At 39.2% G+C, this 18,217-nt stretch overlaps 1 protein-coding gene across 1 annotated transcript in view; it reads left to right on the top strand.

The window, feature by feature from the left end:
* The window catches only part of DPH5 (diphthamide biosynthesis 5), a 44,328-nt gene that overhangs the window by 11,736 nt on the left and 14,375 nt on the right, over nt 1-18,217 (top strand). The window contains exon 4 of the mRNA XM_056139129.1: nt 4,752-4,860. Coding sequence (XP_055995104.1) covers nt 4,752-4,860 — 109 coding nt within the window. The remainder of the gene's footprint in view (nt 1-4,751; nt 4,861-18,217) is intronic.

The following is an 18,217-nucleotide window of genomic DNA, read 5'->3' as shown; positions in this document are numbered from 1 at the left end:
AATCTAACAGCAGGTAGGGCGTTTGCCTTGCACATGGCCGACTCGGGCTGACCCAGTTCGATTTCTCCCCCCCTCTCAGAGAGCCCGGCAAGCTACTGAGAGTATCTCGCCCATATGGCAAAGCCTGGCAAGCTACCCGTGACGTATTCAGTATGCCAAACACAGTAACTAGTGTCACAGTGAAAATGTTACTGGGCCCGCTCAAGCAAAATTGATGAACAGTGGGAGGACAGTGACTGTGACAATTCTTTAATCTAGTGAAAGGCAGCCATAAGCACTGTGAGTCAGTGCTGTACTCAGTACTACATGCTGGGAAATTTATCCTGTCCTTTATAGACGCTCCTTTAAGACTTCTGGCAAAACGGATTTTAAGGCTATGAATTCCCTAAGCTGTGGCCTCACTATGAAACTGTATTGTTCCTTTAAATCTGAATAATAATCTATTTGGATAGAATATTCTCTGTGAAGTATGCATGTCACCGAGTTTTGGACTATATTCTTCTATTGTCCTCTGGCTCAGAGTCTCATTTGATAGCTATTCTGTAAATCTTAGGGCTTTCCTTTCTAAGTTCCTCTGTTGATTTTGCCGCTTTCAGTATACTATCTCTGGTTTTTGTCATTTTGAGCACTATGTGCCTTGAAGTTTTCTTAGTTGAGTCTGTTTTCAGTGGGACCTTTTGGGCCGCTTATGTTTAGTTGCCTGGATTCCTCAGCTCTGGGAAATTCTTAACTATGATTTCTGTCAGTTCTTCATCAAATTCACCTCACTGTTGCCCAGAAACTCTAATGATTGTTATATTGTTCCTCTTGAATTCATCTCTTCTTTTCAGACTTTTCCCCCATGTTCTGTTGTTTCCGGGGGGTTTTCTCCATCTCATCTTGAAGCTTTTTATCCTTTCCTCACTGCTGTGATTCTGCTGCTTAGAGCTTCAAACCAGGTGTTTTCTTTGTTTATAAATCACCTACCATACTCTTCTTTCTGTCATTTCTACTTGAAGTTTTCTCATTTTGGTTCTCATACTTTGTTTTAATTGAATCACCGTGAGATAGAGCATTACAAAATTGTTCATGATTGCATTTCAGTCATACTGTGTTCCAATACCCATCCCTTTACCATGTTTCCCTCCCTCCCCTCCAAGCCACCTTCCACCCCAACCTTTCTCTATGGCAAGCACCTCTCTTCTTTCTCTCTCTTTTTTTCTTTCTCTCTCATTTTCGGCATTAAGGTTTGTGATACAGATGCTGAAAGGTTATTTTTTGGGGGGGTGGGTGGGCTTTTTGGGTCACACCCAGCGATGCTGGGGTTACTCCTTACTCTGCACTCAGTAATTATTCCTGGCAGTGCTTGGGGGACCATATGGGATGCTGGGGGATTGAACTGGGGTCAGCTGCGTGCAAAGCAAATGCCCTACCCACTGTACTATCACTCTGGCCCCAGATGCTGAAAGGTTATTATCTCATGCTTTATTGTGCTTTCCTGACTACCTGAGCTATCATTTCTTTGAGCTCTTTAAGTATCCTCACCATGGTATCACTGAAGTCATTTTCTGGGGGCTTACAGAGTTGGTTGATGCTGGCTGTGTTCTCCCTGTTACTATTTTTACTCATTGGACATGGTGGGCCTCCGCACATCTTCCCCAGGAAGCCCACCTTCCCCATTGAGTTTTCTGGTGTTTCTGCTGTGCTGAGATCTAACCTTTATAGATCACATATGTCACTCTAGGAATACAGTGGGGGATGGTTAATGTGCTGCTGGGCAGGTGTGGAGGCTTCTGGGACTCAGCTGGAAAAAAGGGGATCTGCGGTTGTATAAATTTAAAGGCACAGTGTTAATCAGTGGTGGCTCTGTGGAGGAGTTGGTATGCTTTCAGTTAGAATTCACTAGGAAGAGACTGTGGGGTATAGGACCTAGGGTAAGACTGCAAGCATATATGCAAACCCAGAGTAAGTCCCCTGAAGATACGATTCATTTCCATAAATCTTATAACCTAGAGAGTCTGTTGAATAGCAGCATTGTTATCTGCCACTCGTCCATGTTTTTTCTTCAGTATAAATGAAACTGCCAGGTATGAGGCAGTGTATGATTCTTTTCTCCTCCCACTTTCTGTCCTCACTTTTTAGATTATTTTCTTATGAGTCCCCAAATCAGGTTTAGATTTTATTATATATTTATATATGATTTTACTTATATATTTATATGTAACATTTAATATATAAAACAACTTTTTATTTTTACAAAATGTTTTGATATGGATATTTTATTTTTGTTCGTGTTTTGTCTTGGGACACACCTGATGATGCTCATTACTCACTCTTGGCTCTGTGCTCAGTGATCACTCCCAATGGGGTCAGGAGACAATATGGTGTTCTGGAGATCAAACCTGGGTTGGCTGTGTGCAAATATATTGTCTTACCCACTGTACTTTTCTCCAGCCTTGGATATTTTCAATTATGTGTTACCAGATTACTTTACAGAAAGATTATAAATTTTATAATTTTTCAGTTGTGCGTTATCAAATTACTTTACAGAAAGATTATAGATTTTACTTTACAGAAGGATTATAGGTCTTCTGGTGGTTCATGAGACTCTCAGTTTCACTGCATCATTTTAGATATTAGTGAATTTTCAGATTGCTATCCATAACTTTGTCAAATGTGGTAGTATTATATCCACAAATTAATGTTATTATAAAATAAACAGACCATATATAATACTTTCACATTAATCACTTTTATGTGCTTTTTTGTTGATAATGTTGATCAAAATATTAAATCTCAAAAAAATGATTAAATCTCCTTTGAAATTGCTTTCACACCATTTCCAAGTGACAAGCATATTAAAATGTATATTAAAGCATGATATATTACTGGTAGGAGGCATTTGACTATCTAAAATCATGTTTACAAAAGTATGTGTGATTTTGGAATCCAAAATAATAATTTTTATGTCATATCACACACACACCTTTTTTACAATCACCAAAAAGTATTTTCATAAGTGCAATCTGGAAGGAATACTAATAGTTTAAGCCTGTGTTTTAAATAAAGCTGCTTCTTTTTCATAAGGCAATACAAACTAAGGAAGCATTTTTTTTATTTTGGTAGTTTTTATTTTGGGGGGCCCACACCTGACAGTGCTCATGGGTCATTCCTGGCAGTGCTCAGGGGACCAAAAGGGGTTTCAGGAATCAGACCACAGTTGGCAGTGTGCAAGACAAGCACACTGCTGGACTGTCTCTGGCCTCTGGTGCAGCATTTTTCAGCCAACGCCATATTTCAGCCTGTGTGCCTAGGATATTCTAAGAAGGTCAAGGTGAACATCAGATATGTGGAGGCTTTGCATACAATTAAGGGGCCAGCTGTCTAAAGGTGGGGGCCACAGGAAGAAAACAAGGTTGGAAGAGGGCCACTGTTGAAAAACCTTGAGAAGCACTGACCTAGGTAACTCTGATGATAAAATGCCAATTTTGTATTACAGTTATGTACTAGAAATCCGAGGGGTTTTTTTAATGACATGCATAGCACCTCACAAAATTAAATCACTTTGCTAGACCATTACGTATTATGCAAAAATAGTGCATCATCCACATCTGGTCATTTAAAATGAACCTGTAATAAAAAATATATGATTTTCAATCAGTTTTTCTTTCTCTTATTTAAATAACTCAGCAGGTAACAACTTCATTTTTCCTTAATCTTTATGTCAAGTTGCAAAATCCTGTTACAGATTATATTAAAAACATTCTTTACAGCTGGCATTTATATTATTTTTCAAAAGCTTCTCAAATTAATGATTGTTTTTCATGCAAGTTTTTGTTTCATGTAAGTGATTTAGAACAGGCTTCCTGGTGGGCATTTGTTAATCTGTTTCTGTCTGCCTCATGGGGTAAAAGCCCTTGATCTTCCTACTTGGTATTCATTGACCAGTTGACAGGTTCTGCTTGTTTGTATATAGTTTCTTAAACATGCTAATGCTGGAGTTTTCATCCAGGGGGATTCATCTAGGAGGATTTTTATCCAGCCTGGAGTTCTCATCCATGGGGAAAAAAAGGTCTTTAATAATGCAGTTCAAAATTGATGTCTTGTTACATCTATTCTCTTTCCACCCAAACCTATCTGATTATAATCATTAACTTTCTATTAGAAAGGAAAGGCAGAAAATTATTCACATGCAAATACATATGCAATGACACAACATTTACAGTGAAAATCTAAAATAAAGTCACTGCCAGCATGTAAAATCCAACTAGGATTATATTGGCTAGAACTCTCTTACAGAGATTGACTGTCAAGCTATGGAAATGCTCTGTATTTTGTCTTGTACAGCCTGTATTTTGTCTTTTATTTGAAAATGCAAAACCCAAAATGAATACGAATCAAAGATTGGGTCTAGTTATGCTATAATATAGAACTCTAAAATGGTAATTTTAAGACTTTAAAGGAGGCCTACACCAAAATTGCCTGATTTGAGTTGCCTGGCTCATTTTCTGCAGATACTTTTGGCCAGTACTAGCGTATTAGCAGGATAAAAGAACAAATAAACCTTCTTCCCTTTTCCATACTTCCAAGATTGCTTTGAGAGGAACTCAGGTCCAATTCAGTAGTGTGAAGGCGTGTATAGATTTAAACTTTTCTTGCCAGGATCACAGATGAAAGCTTTGATCCTTTAGACTTAAACTTGTGAAATACTATAGTTTTACCTTCTTAAAAAGTCAATGTTAGTTACTTTTCATTTTTTTTTCTCACTTCAGGGCTACAACACACAGTGATCTTGTCCTGAGAGCTATGAAACTGGGAATTCCGTATCGAGTTATTCATAATGCTTCCATAATGAATGCTGTAGGCTGCTGCGGTTTGCAGGTAATACTCTACAGAAAGTTTCATTAACAGTATTTACTGAAAATAGTTTTATGAAGCATAAGACATTAATATTTGATATTAAAGAGTATGCACTGTATTTTATTACCAAAAATTTGTGTTACCTTTCATTTTCAATGATGTCACCCATCTTTGAAAGGACTAGAAATGTAATTAGGGATACATTTTAATCTTAGGGCCAGTGTGTGCAAACAGAAAGAAATAAAACCCAGTGTATCAGATGATTGACAAGCCACATGCAAATAAGGTTTTCTTTCCTTTTCTTTCTTTTTTTTTTTAAATTGGTAGGAAACATGGACTGGGGTGATGGTAGGGCACTTGCCTTGCATTTGGCTGAGCTGGGTTTGATTCCTGGTTCTCTGTATGCATCCCCAAGTTGTACCAGGAGTGTTCCCTGAGCATAGTGCCAGGAATAAGCCTTGATTATCACTGGGGATAGCCCAAAATCTAAATAAATAAATAGGTAGGAAACATAAATAAATAGGTAGGAAACACTTTTACATTCTTACAAATAATTTACTCTGTATTGGTGAGGCCCACTTTTCCCACACAGTATTGTGACTAAGAGCATCATATGCAGAATTTCTCTTTTCTTTTCTTTCCTTTCTTTTTTTTTTTTTTTAATTTTCTTCTTTGCAGTGCTGGATTTTGAACCCAGCACCTCACACATAGCAGACAAGTCATCTATTGCTGAGTTACATCCCTAATCCATGATGTAACAGTATTTAAAAGAATATATAAAAAAAATTTTGAAGTCAGTGAAAATTAGCCTCTCAGACCAACTTTGTAATTACTGATGGGTAAAGTTCTCTTTTACCCCAATAGTTTTGGTTCTGAGGAGTTTAAAAAAAAATGTTTCATAAGTGAGAGAAAAAAAATATTCCATAACAGGTTGCTGACTTTTATTTTCCAAATCTGATGCTTTTATTCTCATGTTTGCACATAAACAATCCAGTCTATGCCCAACAGTGGTTTTACCTGCTTTATTGTTGAGGTACATTCCTGTTTTAGACAAAATAGGAAAATCTGCATCTTAGAATCAAATAAGGTATTCCCAGTGGATACTTAAGATAAGATACATTAGTATTACATAAAAAGATGCTGTGTTGTTGGTTTAGATCAATCTTTATTTTTGTGCTACGTAGGAAGAATAGCTCAATTTAATTGACTGATCCTTGTCAATCATCTGATACACTGTTTGCTTTTAAAGAACCAACGAAAATGTATGAGTATTCTATTTTGATATCATCATTTACTCTTATTATATTGAAATTAACAAAGAATTTTGCTACTTCTTTTTTTTTTTTTGTGGGAGAGGGTGCATAAGTCCGGTGACACCCGATGGTGGTGCTCAGTGCTTAATCTTGGGTCTGTGCTCAGGGATTACTCCTGGTGGTGCTGAGGACAGTACCAGGTCAGCCACATGCAAGGCAAGCACCTTAACTGCTGTGCTATCTGACTGTTTGTTTTGACTTCTAATACAATGGTTGCTTGCATAACCTTGTCAGTGCTAGTCTTTGTTATCTTTAAAATCCTGTCTGAATAGTCTGTTTGAATTTAAATTGAGTGGAATGTCTCTTGGTTCTCAGATACTCTTTCTGGAACCACTCGTTTTCAGCCATTTTGCATTTCACAAACTGGCAGTTGGAAACCACTACTATTTAGAAAAAGCTTTTAGTTTTAATTTATGCACCGTGGTTTGCAATTGTACAGTCCTGTCAATTGTAGGGTTTCACAAATCCAGCATTCCAGCACCACAGCCGCCACCAGAGTATCTGTTCCCTCCGCCATTATCCCCCCTCCCTCTGCCATCTCAACCCTCCTCCTCCTCATACTCTCCCACCGCTTACTGCCACGGTAAGGTCAGTCCTGTGGACCAGTCCCTAGATTCTACTGCTTTGGGCCTTTTGTTATTTTCCTGCTGTGCTTCTTTCTATCCCATGTGTGAGAAAGAACATTTTGTATCTGTCTCTCCTGCTTGATGTATTCAGCATGCTACTCTCCAGTTCCATGCACCAATTTCATCTTTTAAGAGTTGATGATAACCAGGAGAAAAGAAGAATTGCCATGTGATTGCTCAAAATATAAACCATCGTACTGGACTATATATGTATACATGAATATATATCAGTGTAAATTAGTATATTAATATGTATATATACTATCAGTAGTTTTATTTTTGATGAGGAAGGTCAGCCTCTTTAATCATATTTCTGCTTCTTTCTAAGTATAATCAGTTTTAAAGATTACTTAATTTTTTGGGAGGGCACCTGGCAATTCTCAGGGGTTACTCCTGGCTCTGCATTCAAGAATCCCCCCATCCTCCCCACCCCCCGGCAGTGCTTGGAGACCATATGGGATTCTGGGGATAGGACCCGGTTTGGCTGCATGCAAGGCAAACACCCTACCCAGTGTGCTAACTTTCCAGTCTATGCATAAACGTTTTTAAAAGATCTTGTTTTCTCATATGTAAATGCTATTGGCTAGATAGAGCTACACAAGGGTCACCTTATTCTCCTCAAAACTGCAGGCAAAGGAGATACTTCCGAGTGGTGGTAGGCATACTTTGTATGTTGGAGCCAGCTTTAATCCCTGGCACAGTGTACTCCTCTGAGCACTGCCGACTGTGGCCCCCAAACAAACGAACAAATAGAGAGGTAGAGTGGCATTTTCTTTCTTTTTTTTGTTTTGTTTTGGTCATACCTGATGGTGCTCAGGGTTTACTCCTGGCTCTCAGGAATCCTCCTGGGAGACTTGGGGGACCATGTGTGATGCTGGGGATCGAACCTGTGCCAGCCACTTTCAAGACAAATTTCCTACCCATTGTACTATCTCTCTAGCCCCAGTTTTCATGTTTAAAATGGAAGGTGTTTGAGAAGGAGTTTACTGTGAGGTTTGATAGTGACCATATAAGCCCCTAGACTATATTCACATCTACATATATTGTTCAAAAAATTAATTTTCTCTAAATTTTACATGGGATTTTTCTAAGCAGCGGAAAAGAGTCTTTCCCTATATTGGTTATATTCTCTAATATGGTTGTTTAACTTAAGTTAAATGTTTTTAACTTATGTGGAAAGGAGAAATGATCATTTTTAAGGTTCTATCTTAAGTGTTGATGAAATCTCTATGAAAGTATTTTTGTTACACCACCTGAAGTGTTCATTTCCCACAAGAATGGTAATTTTCAATTTACTTTATAAGCTTTATACAGTTTATACAGTTTTCCAAGATTAAGATATTAGAAAAATTTATTTAGGGCAGGGGTGAAGTGGCATTTCCAGCAGATTGACGTGATGCTGAAGCTATTGTTATAGTTATCACTCTTGGAGCACCACCAGCCTAGACAGGTCAAAAGTTTCTTAGAAAGTTAAAGAACCTGTACTGTCTTTATTTTAGCATAGCAGAATGGGAAATGTAGGTTTTAGTTCCCAGAAACAATGCTTGCTAAATGCAGAGTGAGAACAGGCTCTTTGCCATGTTGTTTTGCTCAATGTTTGAAAGGGGAAGTGGGCACCACTTTCGAAAGCCATTCTGTCATCTCTATTCAAAGCTTTCTCACGAGTTCAAAAACAATTATCATTTTGCAAACAGAAGTGCTACTTCAAGTGACAGTCCTGAACAGGATATACTAACATCTTTATCTTAAAACAAGGTATAATGAAGTACCTAACCTGGATAGGAGCACAGCTTCTTTGGTTTCATTTTATTTAGGCAAGGGGTGGGTTGGGGAAGAGATGAGTGGGGTGGGGGAGTGTGTGTCTCCCTCTTGGTGCTCAGAAAGCATGGGTTTCCCTCCAGGTGATTCTCAGCTAACTAAGAATTCAATGTGGGGCTGGAGCGATAGCACAGTGGGTAGGGCATTTGCCTTGCATGCGGCCAACCTAGGTTCAATTCCCAGCATCCCATATGGTCCCTGAGCACCATCAGGAGTAATTCCTGAGTGCAGAGCCAGGAGTAATGCCTGAGCATTGCCAGGTATGACCCAAACCCCCCCCCCCAAAAAAAAAAGTGAGAATTTAATGTAAGGTCACCAGAATATAGTGGTCCTCTGGCCGGCACTGCATTTCTGGATCTGTATACAGGGATTCTCCAGGCCAGCCTTCTGGGGTTCTGGGGTCTCCAGAGCCACACCCAGTGGTGCTCAGGGATCAAACCTGGATCAGTCATGTGCAAGGCAAGCACCTTATCCTCTGCTATATCTCTGGTCCCTAGAGTGATAGTTTTAAAAAGCTACTCACGGGCCTGATTTGTCTAAGGAACTATGTCCTGTTACCATTTCTCATTGGCTTCTGGGAAGGTTGTGCTGACTTGTCATTTTTATTAATTCTTGCCTTCTGTTTCAGAATTTCCATGTTTTAGGATCATTACCAACTTTAGAATTGATTATGTAGATGAGTATGATTAGGAATTCTGTCTCTAACCTTTATGTTGTTCTTGTGAAGAACTAGTCTTGGCTAGATATTCTAGTAAGAACAAGGCAGTTAGATTATATTTGACCAATCATTGTTGACTCACAGCATCACTTATGTTCTTCTGACCACCAATAGGATATTTGAGTGCTACTGGTTATGACCCTACCCTCCCACCAGAAAGAGAAAAATAAAACAAAGCCCCAAACCACGTAGTCTAATTATCATAAACATTTAAGTGAAAGAAGCAGAACACAGAAGCCAGTAATTTGTTTTATAGGCAGTATCCAGAGAAGGGAAATCTGTAGTTAGAAAGTAATCACTGATCAAATGAGTCTAGGGATTAGAACATAGATTATCTATAATGTTCTAATCCCTAGACTCATTTGAGGAATATGACAGATGTGATAAAAAAAACATCTAAAAACTGGATCTAGTTGTATAATTTGATAGTTTTTTTCCTATCAAATCATTGAATATATGCTTGAAAGGAGTGAACTTTATAGTATGCAGATCATAACCAACAATGGTGGAGGGAGGGATGTGATATTGGAGTGGTATATTTATGAAGCTCGACCGTTAACACTAAATCATTGTGACTCAAATAAGAAAAGAAAAAAGGGGGGGAAAAAGTATCGTAAGACCAGAAAGATAGCTCAACTGGTAGAGCTTATGCTTAAACATACTGAGCTCCTTGACACCATATAACTCTACACCCCAGCTCTGCCAGGTGTAACTGTCGCAGGTGTCATTGTATAATTGAAACCCAAGCACAAAAATTTCTAAGTCTACAACTGTACCTCATGGTGTCTCACTAATAAAAATTAAAAAAAAAAAAGAAGCACCAGTTTAAGCAATGTCACATTGTCAGTTCCCGGCACCAAATTGCACCTAGTTTGCTCTAGATGTCCCCGGTGGTCTCTGCCAGCTTTGTTGGATATGGCCCTTATTTAAAGAGAAGAAAAAGGAATTTTAAGAAGCGGTTATTGGATAAAAGAATAAAAGATGTTCCTAGCAGATAAGTGCATAAAGTAGCCATAGAAACACTTTGTAGGGCCTGCAAGGAAAAACTGGTTATTTGGGGATGGACTCATAGTATAGTGGGTAAGGGCACATGCCTTGCACACAGCTGACCAGGTTCAATCCTTGGAATCCCACATGGCCCCTTAGCCCTACCAGGAGCTCAGAGGCAGGAGTCAGCCCCTTTGGGGGTAGAGCTTATACTTGGTGAAAGAAACAGAACACAGAGCCAATATATAATTTTGTTTTATAGGCAATATCCAGAGAAGGGAAATCTGTAGTTAGAAAGTAATCACTGATCAAATGAGTCTAGGGATTAGAACATAGATTATCTGTAGACACAAGGGATTTGTTAAGGAAAAATGTAATGAAAAAAATTTAGAGTTCAATCTTCATCTTACATTTTGCTTAGGCAGAAATAGAAGACAAAGGTGTCAGCTTTCAGGGAATATTATATTTCTTAACTATAAGAGGACAGAGTGGGGGCATGGAAAAATATCGACAAGTTTGGTGGTTTTTAAACCACTCCAAGTGTCAGCAAGTATGAAAAATACTTCAGGGATTCTGCATTTAATGAAGTAATTAATACCAACCAGCAGAGGTTTAAATTTTCAGGAACCCAGTCATTGTTTATTAATGCCTCTTTAAACATTTCTTCTTGATCATGAAAAATCGGGGATATTTCTCAGTACACAGAGGACAGTCTTACTTTTTTTGAATTCTTTGAGCTCAGCCTTTTTATAGAAGCATTTAGTAACAGTCAGGCTATCTACCTTTGTTTCTATTTTAGAAGTGTTTTTTTAAAAAAACCTTTTTCCTTTGAATGCCCTGACACAAAGGCGGGGCAGGGTGGGGGGGGGGGGATAGGTTGGAGGGTGGGAGAGCGACTGAGATCACTGGTGGTGGAGAATGGGCACTGGTGGAGGGATGGGTACTAGATCATTGTATAACTGAAACCCAAGCACAAAAGTTTGTAAGTCTTACCTCATGGTGTTTCACTAATTAAAAAAAACACCCTTAACACCCTTTTCCTTTGATAATAAATGGCCAATATATTCCTGTAGAAAAATCAGGAAATTATAACACTGTCTAACACTGTCCTCCCGTTGTTCATCGATTTGCTCGAGCAGGCCCAGTAACGTCTCCATTATGAGACTTCTTGTTACTGTGTTTGGCATATTGAATACTCTCGGTAGTTGGCCAGGCTGTCCGAGAGGGACGGAGGAATCGAACCTGGCTCGGCCAGGCCGGCTGTGCGCAAGGCAAATGCCCTACCGCTCCCACTGCCTACTTGTAACCATAGTTAACTTGATCACTTGACTTCCCGTTAATCGGCGATTTGCTCAAGTGGGCGCCAGTAACGTCTCCATTTTTCCCTGTCGCGTGCTGGTGTAGCCCAATGGCATCTGTTCGCTCTAGGAACACGAAGAGCCTCAAACCGATTGTTCATGATCTTGATAAAGAAGTCTGACCATCTGGTAGGTGGGCGGCCACGCGGTCTTTTGACATCCCGTGGAATCCAGTCCGTAAAAGCTCCAGTTCAGCGGTCGTCTTTAAATCTCATTACGTGACCAGCCCATCTGATTTTTGATACCTTGGCAAACAAGACAGCATCCCTGATTCTTGATCGTCGACGGATGTCAGAACTCCGGATTCTCTCTCTCATTTGAGTGAAACGTGATATTCCAAGCATAGCTCTTTCTATTCTTCTTTGGGAGACCTGAATAGCGTTCTCATCCTTTTTGCATAGGGCCCAGGTCTCTGAGGCATATGTTAATGCAGGAAGAACAGTGGAATCAAATAGATGTGCCCAGAGCCAGAGGTTCTTCGTCCTCTTAGCTATTTCTTCGACGCTCTTGAAGGCATTCCAAGCTGCTCTCTTCCTCCTGCGCAGCTCGGGTGCCAGGTCATTTGTCATGTTGACTTCTCGACCTAGGTACACATAGCTGTTGCATTCGGAGATGGTCGTTCCATTGAGAGCGAATGGGACATCAGGAACAAGGCTGTTTCTCATAAACATTGTCTTCGTAAGATTCAACTGTAGTCCTACCTTTCCACACTCACGGTCAAAGGGTCAAAGTCGGCCAGCATTTGTGCCGCTTGGCTGATGTTTGGTGTTATTAAAACAATGTCATCAGCAAAGCGGAGGTGGTGTAGTTGCCGACCATCTATCTTCACTCCCATTCCTTCCCATTCCAGTCGTCGCATGATGTTCTCGAGGGTGGCACTAAAGAGTTTTGGTGAAATGGTATCACCCTGCCGAACCCCTCTCTTGACATTGATGATTACTTCTTTGTAGAATGGTGAGATCCTGGTAGTAAATCCATAATACAGTTCACGGAGGATCTTGATGTATTGAGTTTGAATGCCCTGATTCGCTAGGGCTTCAGTGACCACTTCCGTCTCAACAGAATCAAAGGCCTTCTTTAAATCAATGAACGTTAGACAGAGTGGCATCTTGAACCATATTTAACATTTTGGTATATATATTTTTTCAGTCTTTTATTCAAGACTTTCTATACATATATTCACCAGACTTTGATAAACCAAACAAAAAATGCAAGTTCTAAAATATTTTTGTGTGGTATTTACTATTTTGTGTGATGAAACATATTCCTTTCTGAAGCTTTGAAATGGTTGAGAGGCATTTTCAGACAGATAAGCGATCAGTACTACGAAACAGGTAGCAATGCTTTCTGCATAAGAGCTATGTTACTGGTTGTGGCTGACTTCAGGGAAAAGATTGTATAATTATCTCCTTGTTATGAAGTGCTTCCACTTTCTCTGGTTCTTGCATGAATGACCCTGATTATTACCATATGTTTATCTGTTTATATGATATATTTCTACTTTGAATGGAATGTATACTACTTTCAAAAAAGTAACAACTCATTTCCTTCCCTTATTTTCATACTATGATAAGCGGCATTGTTGACCTTGTAATAGTTCTTCTATTAGCTTCCAGGAACATTAAATTGTTTTTATTCTTGTCTAGAAACTAATGATGCAATGATAAAATCAAACCTAGAACAAAGAGCACTTAAATAGCTAATAAGGATATCAGAGCTCTACATAGTTATGTCAGGTCAGAACTAATTTAAGGTCTCCATTCTTTTAGTCTTTTAGAAATTCTTTTTGCCGACTTCTGAGTCGTGAGCATATGAATTTTTTTTCTACGCTTTGTATTTCTGTGATGTCTATTTCTTTGGAGGGAGCAGGGGGTGGTAGGATAGAAGTTTATTTCATCGCAATGGGCTCAGGGTTCGAGATAGATTGTGGGACTCTAACCCATTCAGCGATATCTATTTTTAATCACTTTTTTAATAGTCACCTTACCATCACTCGTTTGCACTTTAGAGCTTGCTTTTACAAGTTGTAGATCTGATCATGCCGTTCTTAACTCAGTCCTGCTGAATCTTCCTTCTATTTCTAATAATACTCAATTACTGAATATCAGAATATTGAATATTAGTTTTCCTGTTTACTACATTGTGAACTCCTTAATTTGTTTGCATCTTCCCTAGCATTTTATTCATTGCCATGCATATATTCTTCATATTTAAAATTTTTTTTTTCTGAGTTGAATTGCTTATTTTTAATTTTCTCCTCCTTTCTCTCCCAGTTGGATTTTTTTTCCCTTTATTTTATTTTATTTTTTTTTAAAGTTGTAGATTTACAATTTTTTGTGATTTGGTTTCAATTATACAATGTTCAGATACCCATCCCTCCACCAGTGCCCATTTTCCACCACCATGGATAATATCCCTCCCACCCCCATCCCTCCATCCCCCCTGTCTCTGTGGCAGGGCAATCCCCTGTGTTCTCTCTCTCCTTTTGGGTGTTGTGATCTGCAAAAGAGGCATTGAGTGGCAAACATGTTCAGTCCATAGTCTACTTTCGACATGCATCTCCCCTCCTGGGAGGATCCTCCAAACATCCTTTATTTGGTGCTCCCTTCTCTATCTGAACTGCCCTTTCCTCTAGGATATCCGGCTGGCCTCTAAGTTATGGAGTAATCCTCCTGGTGCTGATCTCAGCTATTCTTGGGTATTAATCTCATACTTTGTTACTTTATATCCCCCAGATGAATGCAATCTTTCTATGTCTATCCCTCTCTTTCTGACTCATTTCGCTTAGCATGATACTTTCCATATTGTACCACTTGTATGTAAATTTCATGACTTCATCTTTTCTAAGAGCTACATAGTACTCCATTGTGTAGATGTACCAAAGTTTCTTTAACCAGTCATCTGTTCTTGGGCATTCAGGTTTCTTCCAGTTTCTGGCTATTGTAAAGAGTGCTGCAATGAACAAACAAGTGCAGATGTCACTTCGACTATACATTTTTGCCTCTCTGGGATATATTCCCAGGAGTGGTATTGCTGGGTCAAATGGGAGCTCAATTTCTAATTTTTTGAGAATCGTCCATACTGTTTTCCAGAAGGGCTGAACCAGTGGACATTCCCACCAACAGTGAAGGAGTGTCCCTTTCTCGCCACATCCACGCCAGCATCGGTTTCTTTTGTTCTTTTGAATGTGGGCCAGTCTCTGAGGTGTGAGATGGTATCTCATTGTGGTTTTGATCTGCATCTCCCTGATGATTAATGATGTAGAGCATTTTCTCATGTGCTTTTTTGCCATTCGGATTTCTTCTTTGAGAAAGTTTCTGTTCATTTCATTGCCCCATTTTTGGATGGGGTTGGATGTTTTCTTCTTGAGTTTAACCAGTATTTTGTATATCCTGGATATCAACCCCTTGTCAGATGTGTATTCGGTGAATATTCTTTCCCATTCTGTAGACTGTCTTTGTATTTTGGTCACTGTTTCTTTGGAGGTGCAGAAGCTTCTTAGTTTAAGATAGTCCCATTTATCTATCTCTGTTTTCACTTGCTCGGCCAGTGGCGTGGCATCTTTGAAGATACCATTTGCTTCAATGTCATGGAGGGTTTTGCCAACTTTATCTTCAATGTACCTTATGGTTTCTGGTCTGATGTTGAGGTCTTTAATCCATTTTGATCTTACTTTTCTACATGGTGTTAGGCAGAGTTCTGAGCCTATTTTTTTGCATGTAGCCATCCAGTGATGCCAACACAATTTATTAAAGAGGCTTTCCTTACTCCACTTCACATTACTTGCACCTTTATCAAAGATTAGATGAGCATATGATTGAGGGGAGATGTCAGTGTATTCAACCCTGTTCCATTGGTCTGCAGTTCTGCCTTTGTTCCAGTACCATGCTGTTTTAATTATTACTGCTTTGTAGTACAGTTTGATTCCTCCCATTTTCTTTTTCCCAAGAATTGCTTTAGCTATTCGTGGGGACTTATTGTTCCATATAAATTTCAGGAGTGTTTGCTCCATTTCTTTGAAGAATGTCATGGGTATCCTTATAGGGATTGCATTGAATTTATACAATGCTTTCGGTAGTATTGCCATTTTGACAATGTTAAGTCTCCCGACCCATGAGCAGGGGATATCTTTCCATTTCCTCATGTCCTCTTTTATTTCCTGAAGTAGCGTTTTGCAGTTTTCTTTGTACAGGTCCTTTACTTCCTTAGTTAAGCTGATTCCTAGGTACTTGATTTTCTGGGGCACAATTGTGAACGGGATTGTTTTTTTCATGTTGCTTTCTTCTCTCTCACTGTTTGCGTATAGGAAAGCCATGGACTTTTGGGTATTGATTTTATAACCTGCAACTTTACTATACGAGTCTATTGTTTCTAGGAGTTTTTTGGTGGAAGTTATTGGGTTCTCTAAGTAGAGTATCATATCATCTGCGAATAGTGAGAGCTTGATTTCTTCCTTTCCTACCTGAATGCCCTTAATATCTTTTTCCTGCCTAATCGCTATTGCAAGTACTTCCAGTACTATATTGAACAGCAGTGGAGAGAGTGGGCATCCCTGTCTCGTCCCTGATCTTAGAGGGAAGGATTTTTTTTTTTTAAATCCTGTTTTATCTAGTCTGAAGAGATAGCTCAATGACAGAGTGTGTGCAGGGGATGTGGGAGGCCTGAGTTCTGTCTCTGGAAGATGCAGGTACCTGGTCCTCCTGAGCACTTCAGGAGGAGCAACTTGCCTCCCCCCCGCCACTCATACTGAACACAGAGCCAGGAATAGCCTCCACACATGCCCCCATTCTCTCCATCCCCACCCCACCCCCCAAAAATAAAAGAATACATTTGGAGCTCAATAGAATTCTGAGCAAGTTGAATTCTCCAATTTTTTCCATATACAGAGCAGATGAGTTTAGACTTAAACATCAAAAAAGAGAAGCCATGAAGTCCAGTGGTGGATGTTTGGTGTACAAAGACTCATTTAACTTAACAATTAAATGAGAACCGTAAAATTTCTGGCTACATCTAATAAGAATCTATGTGAAAAACATTAACAGGGACAGTGATATAAACATCAAACTCCCAGTGTGAAATTTATGGAACAAATTTAGGCAAGGAATACCTCTGACCCAGGTAATGGGGTCTGTTATTGTTCTATGAGAGGGAAATTTATCTAACAGATATTACAGATCATTTATCATGCGTGAGGCATTATGCTATGCATAGAGTGAGATGCAGAGCAGACCCCTGGGCCTCCCAGAGGACACAATCTAATTTTTCTCACATAGCAGACCTGAATTCTTGTAACAGCTCTGTTCTTATGAACAAGATCATCATAAGAAGCCAAATAATAACTTCCCTGACCTTCAGGAATAACTGTCCTGTAAAATGGGTACAGTAAAAATAAACCTAATGAGGGGAGCTGGAGTGATAGCACAGCGGGTAGGGCATTTGCCTTGCACGAGGCTGACCCGGGTTTGATTCCACCATCCCATATGGTCCCCTGAGCACCACCAGGAATAATTCCTGAGTGCAGAGCCAGGAGTAACCCCTGTGCATCACCAGGTGTGACCCCAAAAGAAAAAAAAAATCGAATGAAATGGGAGTTTGGGTTTTTTGCAGTGCTAGTAATCAAATCCAAGACTTTACACTCCACAACTAAGGCACAGGCTGCCGGAAATGTGATTGATATGTTAAATAGCATGCTACCGTAACATGTGGAGTCCCTCTTGCTTTGCACAGAGTAAAAATTAATAAATTCTGATGACTTGATGATGTCTGTAATGATTAGAGGAAGAAGTTCTAGAATGTATTCTGCTAAAATCCAACCGATTTCTTTATTAGGATAAACTCAAAACGATTCTTAGATATTTGAAACAACCCTCATGATTTAACTCTGATAAACTCAACTGTTTACGTTCTAAAAAAATTTTTGGCATCTCTGATTAGATTTTGAGATGCTAGTATTTATTTTGTAAAAAGACTTGAAGGGAAAGCTGTCAAAGTTGAAAGAAAGTGAACATTCATCCACACAGAAAAACTAGCTATATGTGTGTGTGTGTGTGTGTGTGTGTGTGTGTGTGTATCTATATAACTGGCTATATATAGATATGCATATATACATATATATATGAACTGGTGTTCAATATTTTAAGTATGAGTCACTGAAATAGTGCCATGGCAGTAAATATATTCTGAATTGAAAAAAGAAAAAGAATAGATCGTTTAAAAGAGAATTGATATGCTAGTCACATATAAACACTAACTGAAGCATTCGGTCTTTGAATTGTCTGATTTAGGGGATTAAAGAAAACCTCACATAATCAGTGCTTTCTAGGACCCTGATTTATAAACTGTAACCATTCCCATGGCTGTGGTGCAAACTTCTTCAATGAATTCTGGGACATTATGCAAACAGTTCGAGCATTTAGTCAGGGCCTCAAAGAACAGAAGGACCAGTCCTCAGTCTTGCACAACGCAATGACTTACCAGTAAACTCTAAAAGGAAACTGGGGCAAATCATACAGTGACAAGAATTGGAGTTGCAGAAAGAAGCCTAAGCAGCACTAGCTG

The sequence above is a fragment of the Sorex fumeus genome, unplaced genomic scaffold, assembly GCF_029834395.1.
Source record: "Sorex fumeus unplaced genomic scaffold, SorFum_2.1 ptg000131l, whole genome shotgun sequence".
Taxonomy (NCBI): domain Eukaryota; kingdom Metazoa; phylum Chordata; class Mammalia; order Eulipotyphla; family Soricidae; genus Sorex; species Sorex fumeus.
Note: the sequence above shows the minus strand (reverse complement) of the source record. Positions and strands in the feature narration are given on the sequence as shown.